At 38.7% G+C, this 25,773-nt stretch overlaps 1 protein-coding gene across 1 annotated transcript; it reads right to left on the reverse strand.

The window, feature by feature from the left end:
• DCAF13 (DDB1 and CUL4 associated factor 13) lies at positions 1–25,696 on the reverse strand. Its single transcript, XM_066177562.1, has 11 exons — positions 25,593–25,696; positions 24,403–24,602; positions 22,122–22,229; positions 20,287–20,376; positions 19,258–19,413; positions 18,483–18,560; positions 14,514–14,596; positions 12,414–12,578; positions 9,220–9,355; positions 1,338–1,501; positions 1–558 (listed from the first exon to the last, which is right to left on the reverse strand). The coding sequence occupies exons 1-11, from the start codon at positions 25,660–25,662 to the stop codon at positions 471–473; spliced, it is 1,338 nt and encodes a 445-aa protein (XP_066033659.1). The 5' UTR covers positions 25,663–25,696; the 3' UTR covers positions 1–470.
• Between the last annotated feature and the right edge of the window lie 77 nt (positions 25,697–25,773).

Consider the following 25,773-nt stretch of genomic DNA (forward strand, 5'->3'; position numbering starts at 1 on the left):
TTTAGTCCATTGCTTAAGGTCACTTTATTAAATTTGTTTAAATAAAATTTTTTTAAAAAGACAGCGTAAGGACAATAACTTTCGTAACTCTGTATGGAGCAGGGTTTTTTGTTTTGACAAATATTAACATATTTCATCCTTTTTTTGTAGTAACAGTACCAAGGAATAGAATCAGAATTACAGACATTCTCCACCAAGCTATCTGCTTGTATCAAAAGGGTCAAACTCCACTGCAATATGCAGTGTTGGGCTAGGAACATCAGACCAATGGCAAAAAAAAGATTACAGGGGAAATTCTCATAACTACTCAAAGCAGATGATGACTTGAGCAGCCAGAGGATGCACAAACTAGGAAGTCATGTTTCTGGAACCATACGCTCTCTTACCAAAGTCCATCAAATTTTGTACAGTGTATTCTTTTAATAGTGACATTTTTCTTTCATTGTCACATTTTGTACATGTGAAAACAATTATTTTACTACTGCCACAATATGCTTCTTCCTCTCTGGCACAAGTGGCACAGATCCCGGCTTGCTGTGCTTACGACGATTCTGTTCCCTAGAAACAAAACAGAAAAATGAAACTCAGTAGTCAGCACAAAAGTTTAAGAAATGCTGTCTTCCTCCTCAAGCTATTAATGGAGTTATCTTAAACAGAAAACCAAAACCCTTAAGAACTGCTCTGTTTCTAATAACCAAAAGCCACATCCTCCTTTGGGAAGAAGGACCATCCCTTTTGAAAGCAACTTTAAAGCTGGCTAATTTAGAAAGGCTTCCAATGAGCCTTTCCTTGGGAGCTCAGCTTGGTTTTCATGTCAACAGGATCAGTTGCTCAAGTTTGTGGAGTTTTTTAGCTAATAAAGATGACTAAGACCCACCACTTTACTGTTAGTTCAATGGCTACAGCAAACTATGCCATCTCCTACTCTTAGAAATTCCAATACGGCAATGATCCAGGTGGCATAAAACATTCATCCTGAACTGTGGCATTATCAAAAGCACCAAAACCACAAAAACCCAAACAAAAACCAAAAAACCTTCCACACACACCACAACAGCCCATCCTATTTCCATTGCTATGGGAAATCATTTCATGCCTAACTGTAGCTCTTTCCAACATGGTATATGTTGCCATGTCTTCACTGTACTTCTGGGAAGCAGCCAGTCCTCACTGACACTGGCAACTCATCTGCGTTTTCCTTATAACCAATCCTGTAGCTCATGATCACTCATTCAGACATTCAAAGGAGCTCTACCACTCCCATACACAGCTGCCACAGCAGCACTGCAGTGATGCATTTCATTAGGAGGAAGTAAAGCCAGAAGAGGAACACGTACTTGCGCCGCCGAGCCTCTCTCATGATCCGCTGCTCCTTGATTTGGCAGTAAATGCTCTTGGGCAGATGTCGGTGCTGAGCTATGCGCCGGATCTGGGGGTGAAACTGGAACTTCTCCTTCAGCTTCTGATTGTAATTCATGGCTGCCTTCTCTCGGGGTGCAAGCTACAGGGAAAATAACACAGACAAGTATGTTATAAAAGAACAGGGATTTAACTGTCAACCTCCTCTACAAAACAGAATTTTAACTTTTCATTCAAATGGCTTCCTTCTCGCAAATTTCTTCAGAATAAGGGTAGGTAAGTATTAAAATACCTAAAACTCCAACAATATCCCAATGCTCAAACACAAAACGTTATCATTTTAAAGCTGAGTGAAGTAACCAAATTTAATTCCCAAGAATCAGATTTTAATGTGCTCTAGAGCGACAAATGAGAACATAAATAGCTGACAGTAAACACTCTTAGATTAGCCTCTCCTAACCTCTGATGATGATCAACTTTCCCTGTACGATAAAGATTTTTAGGTATTTTAATCACTAGCCAGTGTAATTTTAAATGCTATAGAGGAACTTCTTCATGAACAGCTTTACAGACAGCTCTTCACGTGGCCTAAATCTTACCCAGCATCCTGCACCCTTGGGAAGCACAAAGCACAGATCAGATTTCAAGTATTAGCTTGACTATATGGCACACAGGGAGTTCTAACTTTCAGCAAGCAGCCAAAAAAGCCTTGATATCACAAACACATGAAATAGAGGTGAGCTGGTATTTCCACAAAAGACTAATTTTTAATTCATTATTACAATTTTGTCTAAGCCCCCACTAACAACGCTGAAGGTAAGAAACACCTTCTCCTGACAGCCAATCTACAGAAGATTTTTTTTTCAATTAGGCTTTTTTCATTTGGTCCTAATGTTTATTTATCAAAAGGAAAAAAAAATGTGTTTCCTGTGGTTTTGCTTAAAGCATGCATTGCTTCATGAGGAATAGCAATCTCTATGTGTTTTGGATTTGCTTGGATCTTTGGGAATTTCAGCGGCATTTCAGTCTAGTGAGTTTTCATATAAACATAAAATCGGTTAATATTAAATATGGGATGATGATATCCTCTTTTTCCTACCCTCCTGCCCAAACTCCGTAATTCCAATATTTCAGACATCTTAAAAACCCTTCATATTTTCAATTAAGCCACGGCACCAGTCTTTTGTGGCACCCACATTTATGTCACACTACTATCTCCACCTAAAATATTAAAAGTAAAACAATAGTTCAGGCAACTTCTATTTATTCAGCTTTGTAAATGACTCAGTGTAACTAACTTCTCACTTTCCAGAAAAGAGAGAAACTGATGCTAACAAAAAAGCATTAACAAAACCAACAACTTTATTACACACACAGTTGGAAATTCCACTTACAATATAATGAGACATGGGTTTTCCCCCCCTTGAAATGAGCAATTGGCTATTTATTCTCCACTCTGGAGATCACTTTTGTGTGTGACTTCTGGTAGAATCTTTCATGGATTCTGAATAAATAAATATCACACTCAAATGATTTTGGTCCAGAACACCATAAATTATTTGAAAACAAGTATTGATAAAAAATTACCACAAAGGAGCTTCTGATTTTGGACAACAAAGAAACCAAGTACCAGACACAGTTGCTCATGGCTCAAAAAATTCTCATTGAGACATCAGAGATACGTGATGCTCTTAAGCTGTTTCTCCACATCCTCTTGTTCATAAAATCCAAATCCTTCTGCTTTACTTACATTCATTGTGGCCTCTGACATTGAAATTGAGTAAATTTTACAGTCTAAGCCCACTAAAGCTACCCTCCTCCTTTTACTGAAATTCCTTCTTGTGAGCCAGCCTGTGAATAGCTGGTTCACTCTCAGTAAATCCCAGGTGTTCCCACTTTGCAGAAAACTGCCAACATAATCCAAATTAAAGAGCTTTATTTTAATTAAATGGAATGATTTTCCTTTAATTTTAGAAGAGCAAATTGCTGCCGATTTAGTATAACCTTGATAATTCTACAGACAAGAGGTGAATCTGTAAATGAAAGATACATCCAGGACATCTTATTTGAAAAATTACTATAGATTAGGAGGTGGTGGAGCCTGACTCCATTTTTATGGGTAATGTGGTATAGAGAAAGGCACACAGCTGGTGACTTTCCACTCAGCTACCAGATGCCAACGGGCAATACACCTGGCTCTGTTAAGTGCACCCTCATCCACACGATGGTAAAAGAAACTTGCAGTAATGACAAGTTTCCTTTATGAGAGATAGCAGATAGCTGAGAAAGCACACTGCAATAATGCACTGAATTCCAGCTCTCTCTTGCCAGTCCCTTTACAAAGGTCAGTGTGAACAGCTCAAGAGAACAGTGTTACTTCCCATTCTGTTTTGGGCTGGAGAAGACGCACACCATGATTTGCAGGATTAGAGATCCCATTGACAGGGACTAGAACACTCTCCAATTTAATAGATGCAATAAATTAGGATTTATGTGACATCACGAGGGGAAGACATGCTTATAGGTGACATATGACTGTTTTTTCGTATGTTCAAATAATGAATGTGCAATTTCTTTCCTAGATGAGGAAAATGAAGATTATGTGGCAGAAACACAGCTGATTTGTGTCACTACCACAGGAGGACTTCAGAGCCAATACTTAGCGTGAAAAAAGGGGAAAGAGAACTCTTTAAATGCAACCAAGTTGTCAGCAATAGGAAAATGCCTCCTCGAGTAAACTGCTAATGCCTCTTCTCCTCCCTCCTGATGACACAGACTGCTTATTTTTCCATCTAAGCAGAAGGAAAGTAAGCATTTTTGCAGAGCCCTGATTAGAAGCTAAAACCACCCTTAAAAAGAATTCTCTTCAAGAGGGATGTATTTAAAACTCCACACTATTAAGACTTCTGTAATTCAGAATGAGAATATGAAATGAATGTTTATCTGTCCTCTTCAGGTTGCCCTTCTAGGTCAGGGCAGGCAAGAGCACAGATGAAATATATTTTTAGAAACCAGATATATCCCAGCAGTTTTCTACATCATAGTTTGTCTTTATTTTTCTATTGCTCTGCTGAAAACACCTTTCTAAATTTATTGCTATAAAGTTCATTATTCATTCTTTCCTGGGCCACAAATTTTGATCTCTTTACATCTAAATGGATGACAAAAGCAAAAAACCATAAAGTTAATGTAAGGCAATGTAGATGTTAAGAGCATAACATCATAGCTACAGGGCTGAAGTTACAGGTGCACTGAATCACAAGCTGAAAATTACTAAGAAAAGAATGCCACAACCCACAGTATCTGGTACTGCTTGTTATCAGCATTATCTCAGAAAATGGAACCACATACTAGAAACAGACTGAAAGGATAAACAATTGCTTAAGACAGTTTTGATGTGCTCCTGCTAATGCACTTTGCTAGATCAAAACCAAGATTTCTAACGGCATTTTCTCCTATCTCTACTAGCCCATACTCAAAATCTGGTATTTCTGCATTTTTTAGGAAAACAGTAAACCTATGCTCCACTACTGTTCACTCATTCATCAGTATTTTCACTAAAATTCTAAGCATCCTAACCCAGGGCTCTGTTCTAATTCATAGAAGTAACAGAGACAAAATTTTGCAGCTGTTACTCACAGAAGTAATGTTACTAAGAATTCACACTCTTAAGAAGTGCAGGTATAGTTCCTTTTTTAATGAGGCAGTAGACTGAAGATACAGCTTTTACAAGTTTTACTGATAGTTCATTACTTTCAGTACAATTCAGAAAAGTCTAGTCTATCCCTTTCTTTCTATCAACTACATTAATTGTACACTATTAACTGAAATCTACTCTATCATTGCTGCTTTTTCAGCCTTTCCACTCAGACCAGGCTCTGTTTTCCTCCTCAAAACTCAAAATCATTTACTTTTTCATAAATCCCAAACTTCTCCAAAAGCATAGGTAAAAAAGCATCAAACATACTTAACAAGCCATATTTTACGTATTTGAACAGACTAGAGTTTCTCAAGTCTTAACTGAGAAGTTAAGTCTTTTGCTTCTGGGCATGCAGAGATAGATGTTCACTGCTTTAAAAATAACACTTGTTACATCCTATTTAATAATACATATTTTATCAATTAATGAAAATTTATTAAAAGCTAAATGTAGAAAATTATTTGGAAGCAACCTCTGCAGTAGCTCCATCCCAGATACTTGGATTTTGTTACCCCTATGTAAAACCTGTGCAGACTTAATTGTCAGTGGAGGAGAGACACAAGCTGCCTCTGGCTCCTCCAGAGACATTGCTTCTTTCTTTCATGTTTCACTGATTTTGAATAATGAGTGCAATGCCAAATACATTAAAACCCAAAAGAAACATGCATGTCAGAACTGATGACTGCCTGGGTAGCTACAGTTCAGAAAGTACAACTTTCCAACTGGATAAATGTTCACCAGCCACAACATGAGTACTATATATTCACTGTAACTTCCTTTGAACTCAGCAAGGCAAAAAAAACCCCCTAAGTACTCACCAAAGAAAAAAAAGTTTGATTACTTTTTTACTCTCTCTTTCAGGATGTTGATTTCTACCCACCCCCAGCACAAAAATATCCATCTTAAAATACAATGTATTGCAAGATTTTAGCATTATATCAGAAATACAGTGACCTTTGGATGAGTCATTCAATCAAATCTTCTCAGCAAAGAAAAATAGCAGACCAAGCAACTAAGCATTTAAGACGTATTTTGACACTTCTGACAGAATTACTGAATGTTCAGCTTTGAATATTCAAAACATCCAAAAAATAGCCACAGACTGTGGAAAAACTGGACATTTATAAAATAAGCAAGCATATGCCTGTGAAGATAAGAACACCAATACTCTAAAAAAGAAGCAGATACTAAAAAAATCATTGGAACCTGCTAAATAGCCATTAACCGTTGCATTGTTAAGAATCACAGGAACTACCAGGCTGGATCAAATGGAGATTCATACAGTTGCCTGAATCCAAGAAACATTCCCAAGGCATATCCAAGAGTATGATAAGCCATGAGGACTCCTGAGTCCTATTATCTACAATTGCTCTCTAAACATCTGAAAAATAAAACTTCATAATACTTCTAAAAAAAAATTCAACAACTATAGCCACTTCAGACAGCTTCAAATTCTGTCTTGCTAAATTCACGGCTTCAACAACACCATGCTTGAACACATTCCCACATAAGATACGGGGATGTGAAACGTTCTCATTATAATGTAATTCTTCACAAGTTCATCTCTGTTCTGTGAAGTGAGTGCAATTTTTTCTCCATAAGACGCTATGTCCCTTTTAAGTTCTTCCTGTATTTTAAAATAGCTTTGCTTTCTTAAGATGACTTTTGATGTTGTGAGGTGTTTTTTAGGATAAGATGACAAATTATGGGGAGGATTTTCACTTCTGATGGTTAAAAAAAAAAAAAACCCAACCAAAAAAAATCCACCCGAGAATAACTCAAAAAACAGAGGGGAAAAAAATCAAATAATAACCCACATGTCATTTAACCTGTGTCATAGATAGTTACTGATTTGGTTCTCTAGGGAGCTGACAGCCCAAGTGCTGTGACGGGAATACACACCCTTACACATGGTACAAAAGCTTCATTGGAACGATCCCACAATAGCAGAACCATATCGGGGGGCACAGCCTCCAAGGGGCACATCAAGCAACAACGCTACTCACAAAGGAAAACAACAAAGGCTGTTTTGTGCCTTTTTTTAGGCCCATCCATGGCCAGCTTTCACTGACGCAAATACTACAGAAAACAGCAGAATGTCATTTACCAGTCTACATTCTGAACATTTAAACAATAACTAAGTTGTCCTTTTGGTATGCAATATTTCTGCAATGCAGGAGTAGCTGTGTTTGCCTCTTACTTCCCAGAGTCAATTATCCTTACCCTTTCATAGGAAAAGGAGCCAATGCCATGTAGTCAATACAGTCAACTTTTTGTTCACATCAAAAATATGAGGAACCCTTGAACATGAAAATGTTGTGACATTCTTTTTACCCACTTGTCCTTTGCACAAAGGGCTCAGAGTAAAGACAAACGTCAAAAATACCAGACAATTCTCTTACAGAACAGCATCTTAGAGAGAAACATCATGATCTCTCGCTAAAAATATAGTGAGTAAATGGAGAAAGTTTCAGCTACTATCATAGAATCAGGTGAAAAGAGTGTTGCCATGAGTATATGGATACAACAGAAGGAAAACAGATACTATTTCTATCCAACACTGCACTATCTAAACAAACTCAACATGAGCATTAAAAATAAAGTCTCTAATGAGCTTTGTGGAACCCCCAAAATTAACAAGAATGGAACTGATATTTAAGTGTTTGACCAAAGCATCACATGGGAAAATCCCCATAATCAATGCAGAAGAGCAGAGAGAAAAAAAAATGAAAAAAAAGACAAAATAAAGAAAAAATATAGGTATCCTTAAAAAAAAAGTCAACCTAAATAGTCATTTGTAATCACAATTACTGCAGAGACAACAAAGCTGAAGGGTTTTTTTAATCTACTGCTCTATAGCAAAACTGAGAATACTAACAGGACTTCCCAATATCTATGGTGGGCCATGGCTAAAGATATACATGTTATTTTAACAGTACTACTCCATATTTACTGCTTCAGAGTGCACAGCAGTCCAGGAATTATCCTGTTTCCAGCGCAGCCCTAAGAACTCCTCTATGTCCTTCACCTGCCACCTCTCCCAGCTCTGCTTCACTTCCCTCCTACAGATACTTCAAGTTGATGGAACTTCAGGTAACCACAAGCAGTCCTAGACATTAGTATGCAACAGATCCAGCATCTCAGCTGTACCACATTCTTCCCTGAATCACAGCCTCCCTCTCCTCTCCCCACAACCTTTCACAAGACCAAGCAAAAATTCCCCCAGACGTTATCTGACAGCTCTGCCAATGCGCTCAGAAAAGGCAATGTAAGCACCTCCAAAACACCATAACAACACAAAGCTACATAAAGGGATTGCTCCCAGCAGAAAAAGTGCCAAATCCATTCTCCAAAGTTACTCAATACTTTGACTCAACTGTGCAGATGAATCTATGGAATTGTTAACTGAAAGGGAACATTTGGGCTTTGTCTGTACATAAACATCTGAACAAGCAAAACTGAAAAGACTTATCTAGTGAGGTTGGTGACTGTTCACACTAGAAACACCTTGACCAAACAGACTTATCTTGAATTAAGTGGACTTCAGATACCACCCTAGTTTGCCCATTTGGCATCTGAGAGTTATAGAGGTTAATGATAATATTAGTGTCAAACTATGCATCACTGCAAATAGTCTACTTTACAGTACAGATGCTTATCACAGCATGATTTTTTTAATACTTTTTTTTAAGAAATGAACTGCATGAATGAACATGAACTAATCACATGCCAGTCAAAATCTTTAAAAGTAGTAACTCTAAACTTCAACAGAATTACTCAAGTATGGCTAAACAGAATTTATTACTTTTTTTCCCAGTGGTAAAGGATAAATTCTAACCTTCAGCACACAGGTAAAAAATTCAAATCTGGTTTAGACAGAACTGATGATTATTATTAACATTAAACAAGACCAAACAAAATCATCTTGTGTAATAATAATGAGGCATGTCATTTTGTAATTATTATTATTGTAAGCTGCACTAAATGCAATGAGCTATACCGTACATGTCAATCTGCAAATTAAACACAAATGTCAAACTATAATTTTACAGCTTCCCTTCATAAATGAGTTTTTTAAAGTTGAAGAGGCTAACTGGTTGTAATAACAACAAAAACCCCCAAACACTTTGTGATAACAAAAAGCAAAATTCAACTCTTACCACTCCCAGTTTTTCAGAAGCATTAGCTTTCCACAGGCGAATATTCATCTCATCTGAGCCACACAGAATGTATTTGTTATCTGAAGTCCATTTTACAGTGATGACGTGCTGCATTCGTTTGGTATGATAAACCTCCCTAGAGCAAAGAGAAACATTTTTAAATGATCTATCACTTTTCCCACCATTACCTTTCAAACAGCAGAAAGCATTCTGTTCAAGGCAATTTTTTTTACATTTTTTTGCTGTTGTTTTTTAAAGAATCTGACCTTTTAGAACACTGTGCTGATCTTATCTTTCTACAGATAGAGATACAAAGCAAGTGTGATAGACTGATCAAGGACCACCTAGGATAAGATGCTTTTTAAATAAGTGCTTTCACAGAAATTATAGTAAAGAGTTAAATAGTAATTCTTTTTGCAAAACACGCTAAGGGTATACAGTATGAAATGCATACTGTTCCTGAAATAATTTTGATTAGTATGATTTTACATTGAGTGTATTACAGAATGGGAATGCAGAGTAGGTGCCAAAGAATTCAACACCAAACAGCAAAGAAAGACTTCCCAGCTGTCCATTTATGATATGGCAATGGATTTGCTACTCTTCATAGTTATTTCCCTCCTTTACCCAAAAATGGACTCCACTTCTTTTTTAATTTCTGCTGATCAGACTCCTGCTCATCAAGTGCTGTTGAAAAATGTTTCTGCATGCTACATTTAAACCAATATTTAAGTTAAAATCTTGTCTAATTTTCATTAAGTATGTATCAAGCAAATTTATTATTTTATTTCTGCTACAAAAATAAAGGATTAAATACACTTTTTTGGGAAGTTTAGCTATTTATTAGCATTCTGAAAAGAAGGAAATAGTAAGGCCTATTTATTGTCTACCAATAGCCACTTCTTTAATGCATCAGTCACGCACTACAGCTTATTCTCTTTCTTCCACACAGTTATTTTTGCAAGGAAAACCCAAGTAACAATGAAAGAAACAGGAAAACAACATCTACTCAAGTGTTGTGGAGAAACTACACTGGGATTGAGCTGAAGTGGTTGTGAGAAAAAGAAAAGTAATCAATACATCAGAATAAATAAGTTTTAATAAGCTTAACCACCTCTTTTAATTAACCAGCAAGCAATACTCTACAAGAACAACTACCATCAGAAACATTAATACTCACATCAGCTTTTCACTGTTTAATGGCATGTGTGCACATCTGCACTTTCACAAGAATTTGCATGTTTACTTTCCTTCTACTATGTGACTCAGTAACAAAGCTTTTCTTCACCCACCACTGGGGAACTAAGTCCTTTTCCTTTCCATACTTTGAATGTGCAGCCTTTGCCTATCCTGTGGCTGACAGCACAAAGTATTAAATATCATTTTTCAGGGACAGGAAAAACAGAAAACATGGCCAAAAAACCTGGATCTGTCATTTAAAAGTTCACACAGAAATACAGTTCTGTTTACGAAGCATTTCCTAAATTTAATCAACTTCATAATAAATCTTATTTCTTACCGCCAAACAATTTCATTATTTAAATTTTCACTTTAAAATAAAATAGAAAGCAATTGAAGTTAGGAGCTTTTCAGACTGGCAGGACACCAGAAGTAAAAACCAGAATAGCATTAGGATCCTTATTTACAGATATTCCTAACTGTCCTCTCAGTTTTCCAAGTAGGATCAGACCTTCTATTTAGAGACTTTTCTCCATTCTGTAAGATTAATATGCACTGTGCAATTCTAAAGAAACCCAGTTTCTAAAGAATTTTAAGTGTACCAGAACACTCGAATCAGCTTACATGAGGCAAAATTTTTCATTTGTAAGGCTTCTCCTCACTGTATTTATGGCTACAACACAAAAGCGGAAAAAGTGCGGAAAAGAAAAAACCCCCTTCCACAGACCTTGGCAACACTCTGCTAAAAGGTGAAATAAAGCCTTTTACTGTTGTATTATGGGGTCTGCAAACTTCTCAGTGATGTGCGTTAACTTCGCACATCACCACTTCTGTAAACATTAATTCATACAAAGAAGCTGCTAACCATATTGTTTAATAATGCAAGTTAGAAAAAAAAAAAAAAAAAGAAACTGCACTACCTGATTATATTTAAAGTATTATTTATTGCAAGACAAAAAGAATATGAAAAGTATCTGTAGACTAGATATAGAGGGAATGTAAATATCCCCTCACACTCTTTAATGCAGCACAGGAGCACAAATAGTTACATAGCATGCATAATTTCATCAATCAATTATAAAAACATACTCTACTCCTTCACCAACCAGTATTTCAACATTTTCACCCTCAAACCATCTAGAACTTGACTTAGAAACAACCTTCTGGGGGGACAAGGCTGGAGAGAGGAAATCAAGTAGAAGTAAAATAAAGTTAAGAATAAAGAAAAAGGAGGAAGAACTGACAGGAAAGAATAATGAAGGCAGGTTTATGAAGATCAAATGATACCAGAAAGATCAGATAACTTGCTTCAGTTTTCATCAAACTGAAAGAAAAACAAAAAATAATGGAGACAGTAGATTCAATCTGAACTCTAGCAAAATATTTAATATACTGTCTTATGAAACCTTAGATGAAAAAGAAAATCCACGTAAATTGTATTCAAAGCACTGTATTACAAGTCAAAACCCAGTTAACAAAATATGAACAAAAGGTAGTAAGTGCACTGAAACAGATCACAGAAGGGTCCCAAACTGATCCTCAGGAATTCATACAGCAATCTATTTTACATAATGTCTTCAGCAATCACCCACATAGGATGAAGACAATCCCTAGGAAACCAAATGCTACAATGCTGAAATACACTGCAAACTTAAGTGGTGACAGAAACAGTATAAAGCAACCTAAAAACATGAAAGATACACAGCCAGGGAAATCAAATGGGATTCACCATGGTAAAATACAAATGACACAAGCATGAAAATCCACTCTAATTTTAATTCCACATTGTGGAAGTACTGCTATTTGTTAAGTAGTTCTACTCTTGATCCATACTCCAGAATTAAGTCAACTACACAGCCTGTCAGCCTCAAGCTATCAACAGAGCAAGATTTCTACACTCACAGGAAGCAAATGTCCCAATGAAGATGGTAATGAACGAATTAGTAATTTTGAGGATTTGGGAGAAAGTCACTGGAATGAATGACAGCAAGACAGAAAGGTGTAAAACTACTTACCTGCTGTGACCTTTGTCTACAGGAAATATGCGGATGGACTTATCAAAGCTGGCAGACACAAATTCTTTCCCAGTGGGTGAATAATCCACATCAAGAACAGCAGACACGTGATCCATATGCACCATCACAGGTGATTCAAGATAGCGCATATCAAAGGTATATAGGCTTTAAAATAAATACATCAGTCGCTTAATATCATGACAAGTCCTAAGTAAACAGTACATTTTACATAAACCACAGTTATGGATAGAGCCATATGGCCAAAGGAACTTCTTAAAACAGCTCATAGCATGTGAAAGGAAAGAAAATGACATTGTTTAGGGTTTGAAAGAAGTTTGTTAATCAGAGGATTTAGTTACTGGATCAGGTTTCTCGCTCCCTATCAAAGGACAGATAGGTTCCACTACTCCCTTCATCATCTGTCCATGGGTCAGACTCCAGGCATCACACTGGCCTCCTTTACTCCATCTTCCGATGCACGCATGCACCCTGAACTTGTAGAAGCATCTCTCAATCCTTACAGCAAGACTATCAGTTCTGAAAGGTTTCTGAACATTCCCATCCTGTGAACTCCTAGTAATTCTGAGTCTGCTCTAAAGCTCCATTTGGTTGGCACATTTTGCTACTGCCTAATTATCTTAGGCCAGACAAGTACAAGGAAAGCTTGGTGTAGCAACTCTTCCTAGTGGAGAGAAAGCTTGGTCCTTACACATGGAGATGCTAGTTCAGCAGAGCACATTATCTATTGAAAAGCATTATGCTAAAAGTAAACACCCAGCTGCTGGACCACAGCTGGTTTGCTCTTAAGGACTTCAAAGTTCAGATAAGGCCTACCTCTACTCCCTCTGAATAAAGAAGCTGGGCATAATTATCATTACTGTGTAGATCATCAAATAAGCATATGTGCTTTACAAACAATGCATTTATTGAAACCTGCTTAAGATACACTATTTAGTAGAACTATAATGTTAAAAAAATTAATTCACCAGGTTTCTCACCTTCCTTTCTGCAAATGAATGCATAACTGAAATTAAATATATCCTACTGAATACTATAATTATGATTATTGCTTTTTCCTTCTAAATTCCCCAAGACAAAGTATGCAGCATCTTATTCAAAACTGCTACTCGATATAATACTCCGAAATACTTGCATATGCATTGTTGATGTGTGCATTTGCCTTTGCATACTAAATGCTTCAGACTGAAAGAAGACAGTTGTCTTTGACAGCAACAGCTATAGTTTTTAGTTTAGCAAGAGGAAGAAAAAAAAAATTAAAGACACCCCAAACCAGCCAAAAAGCAAATTCACAGACAAAACCCTCAAACTTCTAAATAAACAGGTTAGGCAGCCTAATAGTTTTACCATACCATAACAAACACAAGAAAAACAGCATATTGAATATAGCACCACATTCAAGGTCTGAGACAGATTCCATTTCCTTAGAAAAACAGCCTTAAGATAAGTGATAAAATTCCTGTGTTCTGGAAGAAACAGAATCTATTATTAGATCACCAACTTCCTGGAAAAAAGGATATGGAGCATATTTGCAATGGCCTAGTTTTGAAGAGACAGCTTTTTCAATATCAGATTAGCTGCTCACATGAATAGTATTGTTCAAAAGTAAAAAACTGCTCCAAGACATTGAAAGGATAAGTACTGCAGTCTCCAGAACCGTCTCACAAAAGATTGGTTTATTTTTTTTAAGAAATGCTCTCATCAAAATAGCTGATCAGTACAATGTATCAAGCTTCACAAGAGCTAGCAAGAAAATAAACACTTATATTGCCTCAGACTGGACCAATAGTACTTATTTTCCACGGCCCATTTCAAGTTACACTTGCATTGCTTCAGCTGCATTTCTTTTACGTTACACTGCTTTTTACCCCCTAAGTACTGAGACACACAGAAAGAGGCAGTCTACAGAGAATTCATATTTCTTAAAATCAGTATGCCTATAATTCTCTAGGTTATTATGCAATTCAAATTTAGAGTTTGAATAGTCTTTTAAAAATTTATTTTAGCATGATCATAAATCACCAAGATACAGATGAAAAATATAACCCATCCAGAATTATCAAAAAGCAATGTTATACTTACTTGTAATCTTCATTTGCTGCAGTAAAAATGAAAGCTTCCATAGGGTTCCAACACAGTGTATTTGTCCTCATGTTCAAGATAACCTGAAATATATTTACACATTGCTACCTTGTTATAGGCAGTAAAATACTCACTATAGTTCAAAGTTTCTTACATACCCCTGAAGACAAGCACTGTGTAGATACAGAATTGTGGCAGAGGATAGTACATGACAGAATGTTTCCTCAGCTCCTCTTCCTCAGGGTTAGAAGTGAAACCCAAGAACCTCCCATCCCTCATGACATACCTACTGCTTTGGGCTACACGATAATTAAATCTTCCTCTGTAAATCACCTTAGAATCAAATTCTTCTAAGTAGTTATTTAACATGGCAACCTGCTAATGGTCAACAAGTAAATCTGGAACTTCCGAAAAATTTCATTTCTCTGTCCTATTAACAGGAACCTTTAGTTAAGTAATCTATAGACACACCTAGTTAAATGATTATTTCAAGGGATATAGTCATCAACTGAAGCTGTGAACCAGCATTTGCAAAGCAATTGAAACATTTTTATGTTCTCCCAGTTATTACCCCTTTATTAGTTTATGTCTAAAATTGCAGTTCACAAATTCTCCTGGCCAGCTGCCATTTCTTGAGGATGTGCCAAGCAATGTACACAGAAGTTACTGTGTTGTCACCTACTCAGCACTATCACTGTATCAGCAGTGAATCATTCCTCACACATTTGTAAGATTTGCTCGCTGCTCGTAAGCATATGGCCAACAAAGAGGCCAGTTGGCCCTGATGTGGGACAAAGGCAGCTGATAAGAGACTAATAAAACCCTTCTACTTTGCTAACTTCAGACAAGACAAGAGGCATTAGCAAGCTGTATGTGGGATGCTCCCACCTTGGAGGACAGCTGGGCCCCTGTGGGGCAAGGCAAGGCAGGAAGTCAGCTGACACACCAGACACAGCATCTTTGGCTCCTGCTGCATCTGAGAGGAACTTCCAACCATTTATTTGAAAATAAGAACTATACAGCATGCCTGACACAAACTGGATGTGTAATTACAGTGCAACTTATTAACAAACTGAACAACTTTAAACAGGATTTTCTACAATGCTCCAGGCCAGCAATAATCCTACTTAAAAATCCTGAAATTTGGGTGTTTAACGCTATGGTACTCAAACCCCATTTTTGTTCTTGGCTTACTACACCAAGCACCATAAATTTACACATATATTTCAGAATATAGTTATACAATTTTGTACATTGCCCTTAATGAACACAGTCTCAAAATAAGTTAATAGTGATGACTTTACTGAACACCCCTCCAAAAGATTGCAATGAATGTGTGCCTATTCTTGTAATTCTCATTCTCCCTAAATTCTCATTCCCCAGGTGACACCATCCTGTTCAGATAAAGTCTGTGCTGCAGAACATCGCTTATTTTCAGGAACTGCATGCAACCAGAACTCAATGTAATCATCAGATCTCTAAAATGATCTCTAATTTAAAGGTGGACACTGAAATGTCCTGTTTACACGAATGTGACAACTAGAATTTGTTCAGATTTCAGTATTGTTCTAGTTATAAATCTTGCACAAAACTGTAAAGTTAATAACCAAGGACTTTTCTTTATTCCTTCCTGTATAAGGTTATCAGCCACTGCAAAATGAGCACACGTTAACCCACCATATGTACAGTAAGTACTTTAAATCATGTTACAAAATAATTTCAGTATTGCCAAAAAATCCAGCTCTTTCAAAAGGAGTCAAGTTCTGTCATGCTCCAAATCTCTATTTTTTCACTGAAATTAAAAAGCCTTCAGTTCATTTCAGCAGTGGCTTTTGGAATTAAAATAGTGCCTCTAAGAAATGAGATTGTGCCTATAGTTCTAGCATTAGGTTCAGGACCAACTGTGTAAGGCAACCTGAGCTGGAAGAGATTTAAGTTGCATTTAACATTAATGTTGGCATTTCAGAACTATCTAAACCCATACCAGAGCCATTTTTACCGCTATTTTTAATCTATTGTACAGCTTCTTATAAAATGGGTAAGTTTAAGTCCTTATTAAGACAAGTCAAAACTGTGAAGTCCCTGAAGACTTGGTTCTCTGGGTTTAATTATTTTAACTGCAAACAGTTGCTTACAAAGAATGTCAGCCTGGAAATGCTGAGATTACTTTAACACAGAAACATTGCCAAAATAATTAACCTGTCTTTCCTTACCACCTAAAGGGTATTTGGTTGAGATGAACACCTAAAGAGTATAATAAGCAAGGAAAACACAGTTCCTTGTCAGCTGTTTAAATGCTAAAGTCTACCTTTAAAATAAAAAACCCTAAGCTTTCCTGATCCCACCGGCTGCACAAGAATGAGTTTTATTTTTAAAGTCTACCAACTCCTACAAAACCATTTACCTCTTGTCTTTCAACAGAATTGCTTTCATTCATCTTTCTCAGCTTTTTTTAAACTAGTTCTTATTTTGAACCTATGTAGCATCTCAATATCTCATCCCTCCCTTTTTAAAACTTAAGGCTTTGAAACCCACACTCAGGACAAATGGGCAACAGAGGTACTGCTTCATGATCTGAGAAGCTGTACTCCTATTTCCATTAATGAAGGGACTCCCACTGAGTTCCAACTGCTTTGCTGATCAAACCCCAGGAACGCAGCAGTGCCAGAAACTAGTGCCCATACATTAAGTAAGGTACCTCTAATAAGCAAAACCTTTCTCTTAGGAGTTCCAGAGCTCTTAGCTCTCAATGCAGAAACAGACATTTCAGGTCCTCTCCACGGCAGAACTATCCCTATCCCAGGAGGAAAGCCCATACTGTACCCACGGAAGCAAGGAAATACTAACCAGCATTTTATTCCTACAGCAGAAAATGCACCTCAGCACACTGCTTACAGGAGAAACACACAAACATGTGCACACAGTCTATAGTAATTCTATATACACACATATGTACAGTCATATATTTAGCATATATATGTATGTAAAATTCTGTTGGATTCAAACTTAGTTCACACAGGATCAAACTGCACCCATTGACCTTGTAACTGCAGCTCTACAGCACTGGCTGTGTTCATTTCAACATTCAGGTCTTCAGCTGGCATCACTGACAAGATTTTATAAGCACTGCCTCAGCGGACCAAGTGAAACTTCACTAAAAATTGTTGGGGCACAGGGAGAGAAAGAAATAGTTACACCCACAACATTCCTTTTTATAACTAAATACCATTTTAATGTTCTGGCATGTATCAGATCAATGACACTGCAGACAGTGTGTAACACAGGAGAACACTGAGTGCATATTCACAAGCCAGAATATTATATTTCAAGAAGAATATTGTTAAGATAGTTCTGGGGCTCAGAACTACTGAACTTGATTGGGGTTTTGAGGTTTGATCCGTGTGTATGAATTACTGGCTCCTTATCTAAATAAGCACAAACATTCTGTTAAAAGGGAATCTTCACATCACTGGTATGTTCCACATACAAATACTATTTTGATTACACTGCAAAGGATTTCTGAAGGTTTAAGGTAGGTGCATACAGAAGGGTTTATTTCCCCTCCAAGGAGAAACATCTTTTCATACACAGAGCAAGGCTCTCCAGTGGTGAAGTTACCTTGTTTCCTTCTGGCAAGGAAGAGAAAAACAAAACCCAAATCACACATACATAGACAGAATGCAATGCAGGAACATAAAGTTCTTATTGTGAAATTGCTGTCAGGTCAGACACTTGATCAAGAATTACAACAGAGTGAGCATGACAGCTTGTCTGAATGCAGAAAAAGGCCCTTCTAACTCTGCACTGCTTAAATTCCAACATTAATTCAAACTCAGAAGACTCAGACAAGGAAAACTCAGCAAACGCAGAATTCAGAGCTTCCTGTTCTCTACTGTCACCAACACTTACAGGCTATTAACATATTCAGTATGATTAATCAGTAATTATTCTTAAAAAGAAAAGTATTACCTTCTTTAATGGAGTTGATTTTCTCATATCATATAGCACAATATTTCTGTCAGAAGCACAGCTTCCCAAAAGGTAAGTCTGAAAAAAAAAAAACCCCAAACCAGTGTGAATGATCTTTGAAATACTTCTGGAGTGTGGTTAACAGCTTACATCAGATACCTAAGCTATTTCACAAAGCTGGTCATGAGTTTCTTTTTAAGTCAAGGAAATACATTCATCATTTTTCTGTGCAGCTAATTACCCAACACAAACATTTTAAATAGGTGTCCCTCTAAGATTCAGAATCCATGTAGTGCCTTCTGCTTTAAAACAGGCAATTCCTCATTAACACTTTTTCTATGAGCATAGCCCAGTCAAGGGGCGTAATAGGAAGTGATGTAAAAGACCAAAGGCAACAGTTTTGCCATGAAGAGTGTGAGAAGTCTCAGTCACAGGTAGCAGAATACTGGAACAGATGAACTGGCAGCTCCACAGCCACTTAACTGCTACACTGTATGACTGTGGTACCAGGTATGAATTTTGTGGGCAGAATGGAGATTGCCCTGCTTTTGTTTCTCCTTGCCCACACTAACAGAGACAAAAGAAAATAAAATTATATGGTACTACATTCCAAAATAATATAACCATCAAAATCTATGTATACATCCCCCTACATATACCATTACAACATAAAATCTGAACTTGGAAGAAAAAAATTCAAGATTATGTAAACAGAGTTTAGATCTCATACTGCTCAAGAAAAATACTGATTTCCAAAATAAAACCCAAACATTACCTCAATGGGATTAAATTTTACACTGCTTATGCTATCAAAACCCCAAGTCAGAGAACACTTGGGGCTTGTCCTTTGTTCATCCCAAATGTCCACTTGATGGCCACAGGTAGCAAAAACAGGTTCCTTCCAGTGGTGATCAATTCCTGTATACACTGTCTTTAAAGGGAAAAGAAAAGAAAAAAAAAAGAAAAAAAAATTTAAAACCCAATTGTATGCATAAATACTCAAGTACGTTCTGTTAGGAAAAAAATCAACAAACCATTGCATATGGAGTCTTACATGGTTTTTCTCATTTTTATTACTGAAAATTAACTCACCAGTGCTAAGCCTGATGGGATGTATCCCTTCCAGTAGGCAAGCTTTCTTTTTAATTTAAGGTGCATGTATGCATTTCTTGTTAATTTACAATGGAATTGGCACTGAAGGCATAATTACAAAATCCTGGCCTATTTTAAAGCAAATGAAAATTTTAAGAGTGCACCTGTATTTTCAGTGGGGACTTGAATGGATTCCACAGACATTGCAGTAACTAAAGAGTTTCAATCTATTTGAAAAAAGCATTTAATGTTTCTCCTAACATAAGCTTATCATAAATTCAAAGTGCCAAAATATATATTTTTAGACTGCTTTTGTTAATAGGAAAGATATAAATTTGGTATTTTGTATTGAATGGGTGTGAGGTATTGGCATGAAAAATAAGTTATTTAATGCAGACTACGCACTGACAACACGTCTGAAGTGACAACAGAGAAATGTGACCAGTTTGCAGGAAAGAGATATTATAGGCAGAGCTAAGCAGTCTCTGGTAGCATTTATGGAGTCCTTTCTGGTTACATGTAAAGTAAGTGCAATAAAAACATGAAGACAATTTAAAAGTGCCATTATAAAATTTGATGCCATCAAATTACAACCCATTATGATAACCGGTGATATCAAACTATTTGTCTCTTCTTCAAAAGCTAGATAAGAAATGATTCAAACTTAATTCAAAAGAAATGCTGTGGGAAAATCAAAACTCAGATTTACTACCTTTCCAAGAATTGTATGAATAGGTTCCTCTTCTTCTCCATATTCTGGGCTCTCCATTTTCCACTGCTTCACAGTTTTGTCATCACCAACCTGGAAATATTGGAGAAACCATGTACAGTTTTATGTAAATATATTCCCTTTTATATTGCTAGATGTGCTTTAGAACTAAATACAGGCATCCTTAAACAAAAATAAACACTCTGATACACACAAACGCTACCTCCTGCCTGTTAAGTGTTTCATTTTACACCTCTAAGCTGCAGATTAGCTCTCCTGGTCATAATATGTTGTTAAAACATGTGTTAAAACATGTACATGGTCTGGCTGGAGTGCACATTCTTCATAGCAGCCTCCTGGCACAATGTTTTTGATTTGTGGCTGAAACAGTGCTGGTACAGCACCCAAGCCTTGACTGTGCTTGCTCAGTGCCGAGGCACCTCTCCCTGCTCCCACTCTGTCTCCATCCTCCCTGCCTCACCACCAGCAAACAGGCTTGGGGTGGGCAACAGACAGGGAAGGGACACAGGCATGGCAGGTGTCCTGAACTGGCCAATGGACAACATACCATACCACAATGAACAGAACAATGCTCTGCAATAAAAGCTGCAGTACTGGGAGCAGAAAGAGGAGGTGGGGGCTGGCTCCACAGTGCCTGCTGCTCAGAGATTGTCAGGGGATCTGTCGGTTTCTGAGAGCAGGCGACTGATTCCCAGCTTGTCATTTGTTTCCCATCACCACCTTTCCTTCAGTTGTCTATCTTGATCCACAAAGCTTTTCCAGCTTCCAAAATAGATAGTTGAATAGGAAAAAGATGAGCTGGAATGATGGCCATTTTTTAAGGCTACATTTTGTGATTTTTAATCAACTGGCACCCTGAACTGCAAATCATCCTCTGGAAGTCACTTTGATGAGCCTGTAATCAGTTAAAAGGCACTTTCCACCTCAGTTGCTCTGGCTGCCTGTTCCAAATTTTGTCCTACCTCTTGCACTAATGCCAGCACAAGCTTTTGCATGGCTGTGCAGTGACCTGGATCAGGCAAACAGGCCTAAAAACGTTAGCTTTACAAGTTTATCTTCCCCTCCCTGACTGTGCTACTACTGTTTCTTCTCTTCCTCTCAGTTTCCAGGCAGATGGATTGTCAAAAAGGGAGAAATTAACTTGGAGTCACTCAGGATTTTTTTACTGTGACTTTTCCTGCATCCTAACCACTGTCCCTGTGACCTGGTATATAATTTAGAAAAAATAAATAAATACACTGTTGTGAAAATGGCTCTTCTGTGACTAGTTCAAACAAAGCACAACCTCAGGACACTTCAGTTTTCAAAAACAGTTCTTCTTGTTGTGGTATCTTAGAACTGTTCTAATGCCAACAGGAAAACATACTGTTTCCAAGAAGTTTACATGCAACTGAATCTGTAGTGGTTTTTATGAATTAATAAAGCTTTATTCGCAGGGGAATGATCTTAACTTAATCAGATTCTTTTTAATCATAGTATATGCAAATGGTTCCTTTTTTACATGCTTTTACATCTTTCAATGAATATAATCCATTTACTACTGTAACGAAAACTATTTTACTCGAGTTTTAATTACATGACCACCTGTTGGCTATTTTGTGGTATTTATCCCTTTGATGGTCTTGAATGACATCCATATCACATCATCAGAAAAAATTTCATGGTAAATAGAACTGTTGGGTTCACCGACACATTTAATAGGCGAATTCATGCAATATTTAAATATTCTGTGGCAGAGAGCAAGTTTCTCAGTGGAAAACAGATGGTGAACAGGTACTCTGTGCTGCTGCACTGCTAAGGAGACACATAATACTTACAGTGAAGAATGATGTACCACAGAAACGGGCACACATGCCTCGAACAAAACCTTCATGGGCTTGTATAGTGCGGATGCACTGTCGTTTGGTCAAGTTCCAAATTTTAACCTGACCAAAACAAAAGAGCAAATATACTGTAAACTTCCTAGAGCCCACAGCTGCAGTTCACAATTCAAACACAAGAGATCACATATGTCGTAATGAAATGGCAGAGTTGGCTTGGACACTGATCAGATTTTATCATGTTGAAAACTATTTAATTATTCCTTTCTTGAAAAATAATTTTTAAATTGAGGCTCTTTCATTCTTACCCTCTTCCCTGACCTAAGCTGTATACTTTGTGCATTTTACACTCCCCTATTTTTGAACTAGAATGCTTGCTAAAAAACAGCAGCAGTTACAAATTTAGCAAAATAATACCCCTTTTCAAAGACAAAAGCACAAAGAAATTTGGAACCAACAGAATTTTTTCAGTCCAGTTGCTGTACTACATTTTCTACAGATGTCCACTTCTCACAGAGGTTTCTGCTTCAAATCTTTTGGGCTCATTTAAAAACAAAAAACAACAAAGAAATGGAAGTCAATTTTTATACTTTTCTGTATTTATAGTACCCAGTATTTTACTTACTCTATCAGTGGATAAGAAATCTGACTACATTTTCATAGAAATTTGTTCCACTTCTCTCTGAAAAGGTTAACCTCCCTTATACTTACTGTATGACAGATGCACTTCCTATAAAGAGCAAAAAGCAACCAACTCCCCAGAAGACACATTGAAAGTATTCAAGTATTATCAAATAAACAATGTAAGGAGTAAATGAGAAAAGATAGGGAATTCAGAAAAGACAGGTATTTTTTCCTGCAACTAGTTTCAATTAAAGTATCCTTGACTGCTATTTATTATAGTTATGTAAAACAATCAAATAGATATATATATAGGGTTAGCCTTTTTTAGGCAGTATGAAAAATTGTTATTACAATAAATTTTTGGTTGTGTGCCCCTTCACCTTAGCTAATCTGACAGTTTAACTTCTTTAGGGGGAGGAGTGGGGGGGTCATGTGGGCAGCAAAAAAGCAACCACAGCTTGTACTGGGTTTGTGTGGCCAGGTTTTGGTAGTGGGAGTCCACAGGGATGACTTCTGTGAGAAGCAGCTGAAAAATTCCTTCACGTCTGGCAGAGCCAAAGTCAGCCAGCTCCCACACAGAGCCACCACTGGCCAAGGCCAAGCTAATAAGAAATGGTGGTAACAACATTTAACAAGGAATAAAAGTTAGTGGGTAGATGTAACTGCACTCAGAGAAGAGATGAGCAAGAACATATGAGAGCAGTAACTCTGCAGACACCAAGGCAAGGGAAGAAGGAGGGGGAAGAGCTGAGGTTCCCCTGGCAGCCCATAGTGAAGACCACGGTGAGGCAGCAGTGCCCCTGGTGCCGATGGAGGAGGTTAATGGGAGAGCAGAGATCCACCTGCACCCGTGGAGAACACTGAGGCCAGATGCACCCAAAGAAGGCTGTGATCCATGGCAAGCCCACACCGGAGCAGGCTCCTGGCAGAGACCTCTGGACCCATGGAGAGAGGAGCCCACACTGGGGCAGGTTTCCTAGGACACGTGACCCTGTAGGGGATCCACAATGGGGCAGCCTGTTCTTGAAGGACTGCACAATGTGGAACAGTCACCCACACAGCAGCAATTCATGAAAAGCTGCAGCCTGTGGGAAGGACTCACACAGGAAAAGTTCATGGAGAACTATCTCCCACGGTTGGGACCCACAGTGGAGCAGCAGAGCACCTCCTCTCCCTGAGCAGAGGCAGGAACAACTTGTAACGACCTGACTGTAACCCTCTCCCCCCATTTCCCTGTGCTTCTGGGGAGGAGGAGAGAGAGCCTGGTAAGGAGGGAGGGGGGCAGGGAAGGTATTTTTAAGGTCTTATTTTACTTCTCATTATTCTGTTCTGAGTTTGTTAATAATAAATTCAATTAATAACCCCAAGTTCAGTCTGTTTAGTCCCTGGTGGTAACAGGTGAGTGATCCCGTGATCCCTCCCTGTCCTTATCTCAACCCATGAACCTTTCACTACAATTTGTCTCCTCTGTACAGTGGCAGAGTTATAGAGCAGCAAAAAGTTTCACATTCCAAGTGAGGATGAAGGTAAGATGCTGAAAGAAGACAGAAAAGTAAGGTGTGACATAACCAACCAAACAATCCAACAAAACACAAAAAAGAAAAAAGAAAGTAAGAAAGAAAGGTACTTTCTTTGTTGTGGTTTGTAAGCTTACCTCTCCATCGCAAGCTCCAGACAGCACCGTAGACAAACTTTTCGGGTGTTTGGCCATGCAGTTAACTCCATCTCTGTGGCCATCAAGTGAACTAAGAAAGGGTTTTGCAAACACACGTTCTAGTTTTGTGGCATTCAGAGCTCTTGTGTACTCTCGGGCAACCTCAAATGGGTGTAATGCAGGGTCATAGTTCCTTGGAACTGCCAACAGAAAGAACACACATTAGAAATCCATGCCGGAGCAGGTCCAGAGCAGAGATGATCGGGGGGATGGAACTACCTCTCCCATGAGGAAAGGCTATGAAAGCTGGGGTTGCTCAGCCTGGAGAAGAGAAGGTTCTGGGTAGACCTCATTGTGGCCTTCCAGTAGTTAAAAGGGGGCTATGAGAAAGACGGGGACAGACTTTTTAGACATTCTGTTATGATACAACAGTGAGTAACAGTTTTAAACATAAAGAGGGTAAATTTAGACTAGGCAGTAGTAATACGTTTTTTCAATGAGATGGCACGTGCCCCATCAAGGTTCTGAGCAGCTGATCTAGCTGCACACGACCCCGTTCACCATAAGGCAGGGTGTGGGGGGCTGGACTAGATAATCTTTAGAGGTCCTTTCCAACCTACAGAACTCTATTATGCTGTGTGTAAAATCAACACAATTTTCGGCAGTTTTAATAAGGAATGTACAAGAAGCAGAACTCGACGCACCAGGAATGAAACAGCGTTAGTGCAAAAAAACTGCAAAGGGTAACCTAAGAAATACTAAGCGCCATCTCGGGGTACCAGAACAGTGATTGAACCCCCAGCCCCGCACTCCTGCCCTGACGCCGCTTCCAGCCCAGGCTCTGCCAGCCCGGGATGCAGCTTCCGGCAGCCGCCGGCCCCGCGGCGCGGCACGGGCAGCTCTCCGCAGAGGGAACCGCAGGCAAATCCCCGCGTGGGACGGGCAGCCGCGGGGAAAACTCCCGGCGCTCTGAAGGAGGAAAGCCCAAAGCCCACCGCCCGAGCTCTCCGATTCTCGCTGACAGCGGGCACCAGCGCGGCGGCGGAGGGGAGGGGACCGGAGCGGAGCGGGGCGCGTACGACAGGCACCCGAACGCCTTCCGGCCTCCCTCCCTCCTGCGCCGCCGGCCTCATCCCTTCCGGGCGTGCCGGGCCGTGCCGTGCCGGGGCCGATCCCGGAGCCCCGCTCACCGCGCTGCAGGTCCAGCTTGGTCTCCCGCACGTAGTCATCGGGGTTGCGGCTCAGCACCTTCACGCGCATGGCGCCGCCAGAACCCCGGGCCCCGCGCGCTCACGTGACCGGACGCGCCGCGCGGGCCGTTCTCGCGCGAGGGCGCGAGCCCCGCCGCGGCTCCGCCCCTGCGCGCGCGCG

The sequence above is a fragment of the Chamaea fasciata genome, unplaced genomic scaffold, assembly GCF_029207755.1.
Source record: "Chamaea fasciata isolate MVZ Bird 193981 ecotype frontalis unplaced genomic scaffold, bChaFas1.0.hap1 SCAF_1, whole genome shotgun sequence".
In the NCBI taxonomy this organism is placed as follows: Eukaryota; Metazoa; Chordata; class Aves; order Passeriformes; family Sylviidae; genus Chamaea; species Chamaea fasciata.

Coding starts and splice junctions, on each gene's coding strand:
- DCAF13 (XM_066177562.1), bottom strand. CDS start 25,662: ATGCGCGTGAAGGTGCTGAGCCGCAACCCCGATGACTACGTGCGGGAG. Junction 14,597..18,482: donor AATCAACTCCATTAAAGAAG/GTAATACTTTTC, acceptor AATATATTTCAG/GTTATCTTGAACATGAGGAC. Junction 12,579..14,513: donor GCAGCAAATGAAGATTACAA/GTAAGTATAACA, acceptor TTTATTTTAAAG/CCTATATACCTTTGATATGC.